Here is a 13,107-nt window from a genome sequence, read left to right as displayed (position 1 = left end):
CTTTGTCGGTCATATTCATTACAAATGTTTGAAGAACCATTTCGATCAGATAATATCCAGTGAAATCAACTACATACTCTTCTACAACGATCTTTTTTAAGGAAGAGACATCCCCGTGTTCCAACAGCTAACAAAATCCTTAAAGCTAGGTAACGGATCCAAACTAACACAATGGGGTAGGAATGAATACAGTCGTTCCAGGGGTAGTCTGATATGATGACACAAGTCAAGGTATGAAATTAGTTCTCATCAAAACACTTAAAAGATTTTTTTATGAATGGAAAAATGTCGATAGTGAAAACAAGGAGGATTATCTACTTTTATTCATCAAGTAAACAACGGAAATATCTTACAACCTGGAGACCGGGTCATCCCAATAGACGATCTTGATTTTGGCTGATTGAACCAGCAACAGTGCTAGACACACACATGTCTAGAGGACATCATTACACAGACGTGATGTAGCAGGCAGAAATAAGCTGTAGCAAGAACCAGATAGCATGCTGCAGTGACATCGAAGCAGCAGCAAGAGCCGGTCAGTTCCTGGCTGGGATTGATCACCCCAGTCGCCGCACCTCTGGAGGACGTCGTGCATTAACACGGAGAGAGGACCATCCACCCGATAATGGAACTGGCCAGCATTGGAAGATTCCGATGTATTCAAGGTATCGTGAAAATATCAAATGTATTTGCGAATCGTCAGAAAGTTATGAGAATATAAATAAATAATTATTCATTAAAATCGAAGAGGATTCTTGAAGTGTAAATTTGTTATGAGAAAATGACAGTATGACATCATTCAATATTACGAAGGTAAACAGAGAACTGGATATATAACTTTTACTATTGATTTCGAAAAGCAAATATTTGTAAAAAGTAACACCATGCGGCTTTTTATTTAGAGGTATTTGTGATTTAATTTTGGAGATTTAGTTTGTAATCATTAAATCAGACTTGAATAATCACTTACGGGGTTTTTATTTGTTTTATACAGGAAATGACGCAGTCAGAATGATCCTTTCTTGCCTTTCATAACGTGAGTAGAAAAGGTTTATATTGTAAACTAGGTCATCCCAATAGACGATCTTGATGATATCAAAAATATTGGAACTCCTCAATGTCTTTGCTATATGATCTGGTTTATACATTGTAACCAACTATTGTTAAAACAAAGTGGTTTTGGATAAAAAAAAAAGATGGCAGCGAAAATATGTGCACTGGTATATATCTATGCAGAACTAATGGTCCTACATTTGTGGAATTGAAGAAACTTAGTATCAATCTTTATGACATAACTGGCCCGTCCAGTCATGTCATACGGCCATGTCATACATATCGTAAGACACAAGTGTAATAACACTATTATGAGGTCACCTGTAGTTTTGACTTCATGATATTTATATGACATCGCATGATTGTCTCAGTAGAAGGGAACGTCACATCCGAGCTGGATCTCTACTGTTTTATATAGAGACGAAATCTAAAGTTTTACTTATATTTCTATTAATACAAGGTATGTCATAAATAGAATCTTACACTCGTGACTTTGTGATATGAAATTTATCAAACTCGTTAAATAATTTGATATGTCACTCGCCTTAAGGCTTGTGTCATATCAAATTATTGAACTCATTTCATAAATCCCATATCACAGGGAGTCCATTATCCTTTCTGGCTTAAGCACCATTGTTCCTCTTCTGATCTAACCACCGTTACTAATCTTTATATTTCCTCCTTATCTTCTTTGCCAGTGCTGATTGTAATGTGGAAAGTCTTGAAGGTAAATCTGATTCGTACAGTTGTAGCTTCGACGTGGTGTGTAGATGTAGATATGAGGAACTCAAACGCAGACTGGTAATTATAAATGGTACGTTTATTAAATCCTAGGAGTCGACTGACATGAAGATTTATTTAGCAATCCACAGGGACATTAAACATCAATAGTCGGGTATGATATTTAATACCGGATACATTTGATACCATGATAACTAGCCTACAAAACATACGCATGTATCTGTTATGTATAACAATTACCAACATATTGCTATAATTAGGAGTTACATAAAGACCCAATCAACACTAAGCTTCCAACTAGGCTTTGCATGTATATGCATATGCCATAGTAAATAGATACACATTTGCATTACCAAACAGATTCAGACTTTATATCTAGACATAGATATACACGCTGTTGTAAATACAATTATAGATATACATTTGAAAATTCTAAATTCTTAATTCTAAAATTGAATTCATTATCATTTAATCAATTTAGCATAATTGGTGACATTTACGGACCAGATATACTGAGTTCAAAAGGGAATTTGGGCCAATTCCTTTCAACTGTGTTCGAATGTTGTATGGAATAATCAGACATATTTCAAGTTAAGGGGTTTCTATAAATGATGACTCTGACACCCTAGGGGCGAGAGTGGTGGCGCCTATGACAGCATATAGAATTTTAATTACTGTAGTTAGCACGAACTGAATCGATTTTAACCAAATTTGACCACAAACATTTTTTCGAGCAGATTCACAACTGCCAGGACCCAGTGAGATGGAACACAATATCTCTATTTGTGTTAACAGTTTGGAAAATCTGCCAAGTGCTCTTAATATTTATGTCCTTCTCAATAAACTAATATTGATAACGGTGATCGTAAAGGAAACAGTAATTATGCATGCTACACATAAAGCTCAATACAAAACTATGAACTGTGATAAAAATGAAAAAGTCATGCAAAACAATGTTATTGAAAATAATTTATGTTTTACATAATAAATACAAATAATTACACCTGTACATAATAACCTACAGAATAATGAAATGGTGATAAGCAAGAATCAAGACTCCATACTTATTATACACATAACTCGGTACTAAAATGACAACTGCAATAAACATTGATTATAAGGTGTTTTTTTCTATTCAAAGAGAGAACAATAAAGAAAAGAAAAACAATAAAGTAATATCCCAATGGCGGTATTCATCAGAATCACGTCAAACAGAGAACAATATTTTCCAAAACAGGCTCTGTATGTTTGGGCTGTTATAGCCCTACAAATCCATCGATTTTTTCAAAACTGAGTGTTCAGAAATTACGTTTTTGCATTTGAAATATTGAGTTTATCCCTGATTCACTTGTATTTTTCAGTTTGAACAATAAAACACAATTTTGACCATTTAATATTTACTGAGAATATGTAGGTATGATACATATTTAGGAGCTGCGTGGATATGATGTACTCATACTTAAAATTCAATATTTTAATCACTAAATAACAGCTTTGGAAATTTGACGGGTTTGGGTGCCAAAAAGTGCCCAAATCTTACAAAGTCATGTCGAATTACTAGTTGAAAAAATATCTTAACTAGCATGTATAGTATAATGTAAAAGCTTAAATCACTTTAAAATGAACAATAATTAATTTGAACTACGACAATTGATTTATGGTTTTGGAAAACAGAATCTGATAATGCAGCTAAAGCTATTTCGTATTTGCATATTACAGAGTTACCTGCCCTTGCAGGTAGGTATTAATTGTGACGTCATGTGTTTGGAAGTGTAAGTTCAGGCGTTTCGGAGAGAACGACGTGGAATGTACTCACAAAACAATCGATACCTATCCTCAAGGGAGCTAACTCTGTAATACGCAAATACCGAATTGTTCTCCTAAAGTAATATTTGAAGCTATATCCTTACCCATTCGATTATAATCAAATTTACTTTCTTGCATGTACACATATTGAATACAGTCACTTTGTTGAATTCTGAAATGTAATGGCAGAAATTTTTTATCGGTCTTCAAATCGAACTTTGATGCCATTTTTCGACTGAACTATAAACAATGGGACAGGAAGAACTTCATGGTCGTCGTCCAGCACGATTCGGAACCTGTCAATAATTCAAATTATCTATAATAGTGATTTACTTTGAGTGACAAAGTAAGAACCGCCATCTAGTGTGTGCCAAGTGTATGATAAGCTTGAAGAAGACAAACTTTGTACGGAATAACAATGTCGCAAATGAAACAGAGGACATATGCTTGGTATTTTCTATCATACTATCATATAATTAATTTTCTTTTCAGATTTCTCTTCTCTAAAGGTTGTTCCTATTTCGTAGTTAAATCTCAGTATATTGTGTTGTATTATGGTAAAAGTAAGTATTTGAAGTGTAGTATTGTGCAATAATAAAAAGTGTTCTTTTCCAAAATTATTCAACAATGTCATTTTTATACATATTTTAAATACATACCTTTTAAGAAGCCTAGCCAGAATAACTTTTTCTTCGTTCATCGCGAAGTTTTGTCCGATACAATTCCTTCAAAAAATAAATACCCTGATAACATTATCATCCACATTTACATACAAATATGTAGATTGTTTATGAGCATTTTTGTTTGTTTGTTTGGGGTTTTTTGGCAGATGTTTGCGTTAACAGTACTGAGGAGCCTTTCGATCAATTCCGTATTTGCATTTTACAGAGTTATCTGCCCTTGCGGTTACGTATTGATTGCGACGTCATGTGTTTCTGAAGGTAACGTCACCTACCCGAAAGGGAGGCAACTCTTTAATATGCAAAGACGGAATAGCATCGTACACGGTTGTTTTGCTGTTAGGTGCATCGTATCGACAATAACATCATATAATATAATTTTAGGAAAAGGCTGTCTGAAAGCGCAGCAGTTAGTCCATTCTTTTGTGGGTTTTTTTCTACTATTACCAAATAGAAATAAATGTAGTTTTAGATGCCAGGTAAATAAATAACGGATATTTAACGGCAAAAGAATTATCGTCCCTGACCTGGCTATTAAACTCTTATCGATGTTAAGTGTTTTGTATGTATTGCTAATTGTAGGTTGACTAGCTGTACTGCGAGAAACAATTTTTATATTAGGATCATAGCCTTATTGAGTAACTAGTATTGAGTACATAATAAAAAAGCAATATTTAGCTACAAAATATTTCTACTTTCACTTTATGCAAAAATACGCGACTCCGGTTACAAAATATATCTCAATATCATTCTCCGTTGCCAGGAAAATTCCGATGCAAATCGGAACGTTAAACAGCTTTTAAGTTAAGATTCAGCACAAAAAGTAAATGTTAGATTCAGTTAAAAATTAAATTGGAAGGTTTATCTTTCTTATATGTTTTTGTTTTGAAATTTTTCAAAGTATATTGTTTGTAATCGAGCGAGAGTGTGGCTTTGCATACTGGCTTGCGCAACGCTGGATCCTGTGATTTCTGTTTCCTTTTTACCAGAAAGTTTCCCAACTCTTCATATATGGATGATTAACGTTACCAAGACACCTCTATTACAACAATTCGCTTCGCGAACGGGCTTCGCCCATTTCAGCTGCTCTCTCTATAATCCTTTAAAACTACTACTTTCAAGATAGTTAGTGTTTTGGTCATCTTCGATACCGCGGAAATAAACCCTAAGTGTGAATGTCAGTTTTACGTGTAAGTTAATCTACGATTGTATTCAAAGTATAAAAGTAATTCGTTTATTTATATACAGCCTGCTATTATCTGAACGGTGCAAACTATTAATGCAGTAAAAACTTTAATTACAGTACATTTTCTTACGGGCCTTAAATTTGCCGTGTAGGGTACCTTTTGATCACGTTGCTTCCTCAACGTGATGATATCTATCTAGTTGTTACTTAGTCTGTTAAAACGGAATACAACACATGGGTCAGAGATTCACTGCATACATGTCAAAACATACACGTTACATTCTTCAAGGTTACAACGTCGTGGTAAAGACATTTCCAGTAATAAGAGCTAAGTTGGGTTTTTTGGAAACCCACAAGGATTTTGTTTAAATAAATTTTGAGTAATTGTTATTTTGAGATACTTGCCTTGATTTCTTTAATTTTTATAGGGGCTGCTATGGCAATGTGTATATTGAAATTGAATTGATGTGTTGTACTGCATATTATAACATTTAAAATAACAATAATCATATATAGCGCCATTCTATTTATCTGCCTCCTAGATTGCATTTATATCTCCAATAAATGCCAATCTAACAGTCCTTTAATTGTTAAATATTAATTTACCTTGTGTGTGTGACGGGAGTGACCAGGCTTACAAAATAACTGTATGTTTTCTTTCTTGACATGTTATTATGTATGGTTTATTTTTCCCTTGTTATGAATAAGAATTTAATAAGCAAAAGATACCCCATATTGAAGAAATAATCATTTTTCAAATAATAATCATAGGAAAACCAACCTTGGACCTGCCGAGAAAGGAAGGAAGGCATAGGGGTGTCTGTTTTCTGTGTTTTCTGGTAAAAACCTGTCTGCTCGGAACTCCTAAAATATAGAAATATATCAAACTGGTTCGTCAAAATATTCAAGTTCAGGGAATGTAAACCGTGGCTAATAATACATCGAAGCATCAACTAAAACCATGTAAGAAGGATATCTGAAAATCAAAAGTCAGCATTACCTCTTACATCCCATGCAAGGAGAACACATACATAAACGACGTTGGTAAAGTACAATTTAACGCTGATCACTCCCACCTTTAGGTGATTGTAACGTCGATATATCACATCACCATACGGTTGGACTAATGTGCGGTATATCGTACTTTATCATGTAAATTAGGTATATCTGGAAATCCAGGCGTTCCTCTGACAGTAACATATGTCACACACCACCATATATGTTATGGCAATAGATTAGACATGGGTCTGTCAAATTGGCAGGGAAAATCTTTCACGAGGGTTGAGACAACCCTGTCCGCCTGACAGATCCATGTTTGTTTCTTTCTCCCCCATACTTTGTAGAAAAAGTAGTTATTTTTTTCATCGCGCCATTAGCCCTATCACATGAACGCCGGTATGGGTCAAAATTTATGACATCCTCGACAATGCACGCTGCGGTCTTGCCGTGTGTATTGACGTCATATACTTGTCTATTGTATCGTGTTTACCTTTTTTCTAGAAGCCATAGGATATCCTTTTGAAATATGGGGGAAATATGTCTATTTCAATGCTTCACATTCATACTTACCAGAGGGTTTGGGAAGACATCAGGCCGGAGGTGAATACACAAGATATTGGCCATGATAGAGGTTCCAGCAGGAAGTGTCACTCCGTCTAGTTCAAGTGGTTTTGTTAACAAGCGAGTGGTCGATGGCGCGGGTGGGTACAATCTAAAAGTTTCCTTTAGGAACATCGACATTCTCTGAAGTTTCCCTAGGTCTTCCCTGTTCAGTAGAAAATTGTCCGAGTAAATATTTAATAATAATTAATAATGCACAATCATTAAATATCTTTGTTTGTGTATGTGAATTTGTGATATCCACCACCAGATATAAGGATTTTTACGTGTTCTTTTGTGTATTGTTCAGTATTTTGTGTAAATATCCACAATCTCGCATAACAAAATTATGTCCTCTTTTTGTTTTCTGAGATATTTTTTTCAGTCAAAAAGATTTACTATATACTTGTTATTTTATAAAGAGTAAGTCAAATAATTACTTGTGAATGAGAAGAAAAAACAAACAAATTATGTGTCTACCATTTACACTTTGCATTACGATAATGTATTTATATGATAAGCTGCGTAATGCTTCGCTTCGTTCTCTTTGTTGCGTTTTAAACCTCTCTCACAGAACATAACATTCGCCTAATTAAGTCATTTCTAATGTTATGATTCCTTATATTTTATATCTCAAATTATACTGAAAACATAGATTTGATATCATATAAGAACTTCTTGCCACTCAATGTTCTTTCGGTCTCCTGTGACGTCACATATCTCCTGATAAACTCGCTCTTGTTCCTCCGGATACTTCCCAAAATTGTATATTGCCCATCCCAGCGTTGCTTTAGTGGTGTCATGCCCTATTGAAAATCAACAAATGTATTTAAATGGTTACTTTTATATACAATTCAGAAGCATATACAGATCATTATCTTTCAAATAAGCTTTCACGTGGTAATTAAGACATAATTATGATGAATTATATTTTGAAGAATGTGAATCGAGTCTCTTTGTGTCAAAGTTTCTATTCAACCCAAACACTTTCCGGATTTCCAATCCCATATGAAACTAGTGTCTGTAGATTTTTATTATTTATTCAAAAGTATTAATCCTCGTTTTCAAAATTTTATATCAAAAAGTTTGAAACAGGATAACTTTTGAAATGTCAGAGGTGGACATCGTACATGTGCCTTATTTCTTTTTTATATATGTACATGTATTTTACCATAACTATCGAGAAACATAAAAGGAAAGACAGAAAGGCCTTTTATTAAAGCTGTTGACATATCATCGTTTTTTGAAGTATTCTATATATATGATGCTTGCTATTTTCATCAATGTATCATCCGAAGCTGTCGATGAGCAGTATAATCTGTTATCATCTCGACAACTTTGATACATACCACCAAACATAAACGTATTGACCTCGTCCTTGATCTCTTTATCCGTCAATCCAGATCCAGAATCGTCTCTAGCCGTTAGTAAAATATCAAGAAAGTCCAACTTCCGCTTCTTCTGCAGTAACGATGGATCGTCTGCCTGATTGTGTAAATAATGACATGATTTTAATGACCAATATATATGGTAGAAAGTATGTAAATTTAACGCGCGATTTTTCTATTGAATATTTTCCATAAGTATTACATTTATTACCAAACTAACGAATGTCATTCATATATTGCGCTCCCTCACGTTCGATTTGAAAATAACAGTTACTTATCACCCTACCATCACCACAGGAACTTATTTATTTAAAAACAGAATGATACAACGGAAGCCACCTTGAAAATACACATTTCTTACCCTAAGTTGCTAAAAGAGAAAGAAGAACAAGAAGGAGAATAACAAGAACAAGAAAAAAGAGGAAGAATGAAAACAAGTTCCCAACTTTGTTCGCACACATGTGTTACTAAACGGCAACAGCATACAGCATTGAGAACTGCATGTACTTACTGTTCACAACAGAAATTGCAAAAAAGCAGACACGATATGAATTTCAAAATAATTCATATCCAAGAATACCATTTCCATTAGCCACAAGGAAACATGGTTTCGTCATTTGTAGAAAAGTGTAAAGTCGGAGTTATCGTTTTTTGATTAGATATAGTTAGTTTCTAGTAATAACAAAGCCTTTTTCAGTAGTTCAAAATATTTATACAAATCATTCCGATACGAACAACCTTGACAAAAAAAAATGAAACGTAAAGGGTGTCCCAAAAAACATGTCCCGAGTTTGACGCTTTAAAAAATGTTTTGATAGACGGAGGAATTTGATTTATATACCATTAGAAAGGTAGTGATCTGTTCTGTACAACGATATATAACAACCCAGACAAATATATTTTATACATATATTGAAAATCGAAAGAATGTCATATTTCGCTAATTTTGCGATTTGTTCAGAAAACCTTTAACTTTCAGTTACAGAATTGGCGCAAGGTGTCCACTCTTCTTTTCGATTTTATGATGAATTTTATCCCTGAAATTCCTCACCACCTCACAATTCTGTAAATCTGCTTCCCGGAGTTGGAATGTTCACCTGGGTGACATTTTCATAACATTTCGTTTACTAAAATAAATATTCCGACTGCATTGTAGAGTTCAATAACTTCAGCGTGAATCTTCATGGTGCTGGAAAGTCACCAAAATGTGATATCATCGATAATATCATCATTTCTATTATGACATCATCATACATAATGATGATGTAATCTGTACATCTGTACTCAATTAAGTTAAATTTGGATACTCCTGCTTTCCAAATCATATTTAATTTTCAAAAACAGTTTAGTATTGCAAACGTTATTACCTGTCAAAGTCGGGACATGTTTTTGGGACACCCTGTATTTTGTAAAAACGTGACTTCAAACCGATGACTTGGAGAGAATATCTTCAAATGAAGAAAATAGATATTATGCATGAAGGTACAAACTGTTTAGTTTCAATATGGTGTTAATAGGTCTTTATACGTACGACTTCTCTTTTCCTTTTCACAATTACTTCATCTGCGAATCTATGCATGTATTCCACGTATTTTACATACTGTTTCCCATTGGCGGACATGGTGAAAAGCTTCCAGGAAAGAAAATGCCATGGTTTTCTGAAAAGGACATAAAACGGTGTGTTTTATGATACTTAACGAGAATCATAGATAGGCTTGTAAATCCTACATCAGCTTCCTGTATACCACAACATATGTATTTCTGTTGATATGGAGTGATTTTATTTCATGATCTAGTATGAGGCATGAATGACAGTCAAGGTCATTAATTTGAACAAACTTGATAGCCCTTCTGGGGAGTTATCGCCCTTCACCGGATGTGAAGATGAAAAAGAGAACGCGCTGAACGCTGAAAGAGGGCAGCGTTAGTTGAAGAGAGGGACAGGAACGCCCGTCGGAGACAACGGCTCAAGGAGCGGTGTATCTATGAACTGTATGAACTGAAGGAGGTTGTCTAACGTCATGAACGTGTATATCAACTGTGATGTCGGTGTAATACCCTTGGAACTTTTGTGACGGTTGTGCGTACAACGTGTGGAAATTGGGTCACAGCGCGGGCGGCATGGAGGCCTTAGACTGTTGGTATAATTATAATGTTTTTGTGTAAACTCGACACACCCTATTGTTTTGTTATTATGTCTAATTAAATGTATCTCGACGTCTCTGTCGTCATTTCATAGTCCAGCTAACAAATATCTTCTAATATACCCAACGAAAGATCCCAAAATAAATTAGTCTAGGGATAAGGTGAGCGGAATCGTCTTTGGACGTCGTTTTATAGCTCACCTGGCCCGAACCGAAGGGCCGGTGAGCTTATGTCATGGCGCGGCGTCCGTCGTCCGTCCGTCAACATTTCCTTTAAATCGCTACTTGTCATAGAGTTCTGCATGGATTGTGACCAATTTTGGCCACAAACATCCTTGGGGGAAGGGGAACAGAACTTGTATAAATTTTGGCTCTGACTCCCCGGGGACAGGAGGGGCGGGGCCCAATAGGGGAAATAGATATACATTCTATAAATCGCTACTTGTCCTAGAGTTCCTCTGGGCCTCTTGTTTCGTCTCATTAGAGAATCATTACAGAGTGTCAAAATAGGTCGGATTGTATAATATTTATTATGCTATTATTCTGAGAGTCAGGATATGTTGGGCATATTATTATCAATTGTTATTTTAAACTAGAGTGTAGGTTGGTTGCTATTGTAAGCTATCATACTGGACAAGGTACATGTGTACATGTCTATTTATAGAAATACTATGAATTTACTGTTATTCTAGACAAGGTAGAATAGGTCGGGTAATATACACAGATATTTTAGACATAATAGGATTAGTGCACAATAGTGGTTGTGTTTATTAGAGTTCAAAACTCCAGAATTTGTGAAATTTTGATATTTTTAGAGGATCCCCATAACCTTGATTATTTGTGGTTTATTGTCCATACTTACATGGTGTAAGCGACTAGAAATATACTATGGATTACGAAAAGTGGTTAAGTAAGTGGGGAGAGACTTGGTTATAAGGAAGCTGAATTACAGCAGTTTGTGGCAACCAAGGAAAGGGAGTACTTAGAACGTGAGGAAAGAGTAAGGAGACGTGAAAATGAGAAGGAACAAAAGGAGGAGGAGTTACGCAAGCCTGAACTTGAGGAAGTCGAGAGAGATAGACAGTTTCAGCTCGAAAAGCTTAGAATGGACAATGATGTAGAGATGGCTAGACTTATGGCAGAACAGGAAAGGAACGAGAGGTCAAGGTGACATACAGAGGAGTCTAGGTCAATGTCATTGCGACCCAAGTTAGCAAAGTTTGACGAACAAAAGGATGACGTGGATGATTTTCTTGAACGTTTTGAGAAGTTTGCTATGGCACAGAATTGGAGTGATGACATTTGGGCTGTGAGCCTTAGTCTTCTGCTTACCGGAAATGGACTGCAAGTCTATTCAAGCATGCCATCGACACAGATCAACGATTATGATGAGTTGAAGAAGGCACTCCTCAGAAGATATGAGCTAACGTATGAAGCTTAGAGAAAAAAAAACCTGAGAAAGGTGAAACTGCATTTCAGTTTGTGGATTAACTGGATATCTGACGAGATGGACTTAAATGTCAGAGATTGCAAAATCGTTTGAGAGATTAACAGAACTGCTAATAAGAGAGCAGTTTATCCAAGCGTGTTCGTCAGACATGGCACTTTTCCTCAAAGAGAGAGCACCTAAGGATGCTCCGGAGTTAACACGACTAGCTGAACAATATATGGAGGCCCATGGAGAAAATATTGGGAAGTCTAGCAAGGCCACATACAACTCGAGTAAGCCAAACCAACAAGTACGTAATAATAACTCCCAGCAACAGAAAGCGAATGACAAGACAACAGAAGTGAAAGGTCAGAGGACACGACTCTGTTTCATTTGTGGAGGTGAAGGTCATATTGCGAGAGATCATGCAGACGGAGGCAAGATAGGATCAAGGCCTTACAAAGGCAGTCAGAGTAAGGACACCAACAAGGCAGCACTTTGTAAAGCAACACAGAAGGAGAGGGCAGTAACAGATGATTATAATAGGGGTGAGATTCACAGTAAGAAAGATTCAAGCACAGCGATAATGGGACGTATACGACTGGAAGACAGTGGAATGCCTGATCAGCTTGGATACGTGGAAGATCACCCGGTGCAGGTTTTAAGGGACAGTGGTTGTAGCAGCGCAGCTGTTAGGGAAGCACTCGTAAAGCCTGACCAGATGACCGATGTCGAACTCCCGTGTATACTGATTGATGGAACAGAGCGGAAGTTCAGACTGGCTAAGATTGATGTTGATACCCCTTTCTATGTCGGAGAGTTGGAAGTAATGTGTATGAAGGATCCAATCTACGATCTCATGATAGGTAACGTGGACGAGGCAAAGTTAACAGCGGATGTTGATTGGAGGCCACGTTCAGAGGAATGCAAGTCAGCTGCTGTAGTGACCAGGGCTGAAGCAAAGAAAGAGAAATAAGCTATAAGGCCGTTGAACGTCCAAGTGAAGGAGATTGAGCTTGTCGGACATGAAGGACTAGAGAAAGCCCAAAAGGCAGACAAGTCTCTGGACAGGTGGCGAGAG

General features: G+C 36.1%; 1 protein-coding gene across 2 annotated transcripts in view; it reads right to left on the bottom strand.

Moving 5' to 3' along the window:
- Positions 1 to 1,852: 1,852 nt before the first annotated feature.
- LOC138336366 (cytochrome P450 4F6-like) overlaps positions 1,853 to 13,107 on the bottom strand; it is a 39,963-nt gene continuing 28,708 nt past the window's right edge. For both annotated transcript variants that reach the window (XM_069285832.1, XM_069285831.1), the window contains exons 7-13: positions 9,985 to 10,111; positions 8,415 to 8,550; positions 7,748 to 7,871; positions 7,036 to 7,231; positions 6,248 to 6,330; positions 4,260 to 4,325; positions 1,853 to 3,896 (exon numbers count right to left, since the gene is read on the bottom strand). In XM_069285832.1, the coding sequence (XP_069141933.1) occupies positions 3,797 to 3,896; positions 4,260 to 4,325; positions 6,248 to 6,330; positions 7,036 to 7,231; positions 7,748 to 7,871; positions 8,415 to 8,550; positions 9,985 to 10,111 (832 nt within the window). In that variant the 3' untranslated portion in view covers positions 1,853 to 3,796. The remainder of the gene's footprint in view (positions 3,897 to 4,259; positions 4,326 to 6,247; positions 6,331 to 7,035; positions 7,232 to 7,747; positions 7,872 to 8,414; positions 8,551 to 9,984; positions 10,112 to 13,107) is intronic.

Source organism: Argopecten irradians, chromosome 12 (assembly GCF_041381155.1).
Source record: "Argopecten irradians isolate NY chromosome 12, Ai_NY, whole genome shotgun sequence".
In the NCBI taxonomy this organism is placed as follows: domain Eukaryota; kingdom Metazoa; phylum Mollusca; class Bivalvia; order Pectinida; family Pectinidae; genus Argopecten; species Argopecten irradians.
Note: the sequence above shows the minus strand (reverse complement) of the source record. Positions and strands in the feature narration are given on the sequence as shown.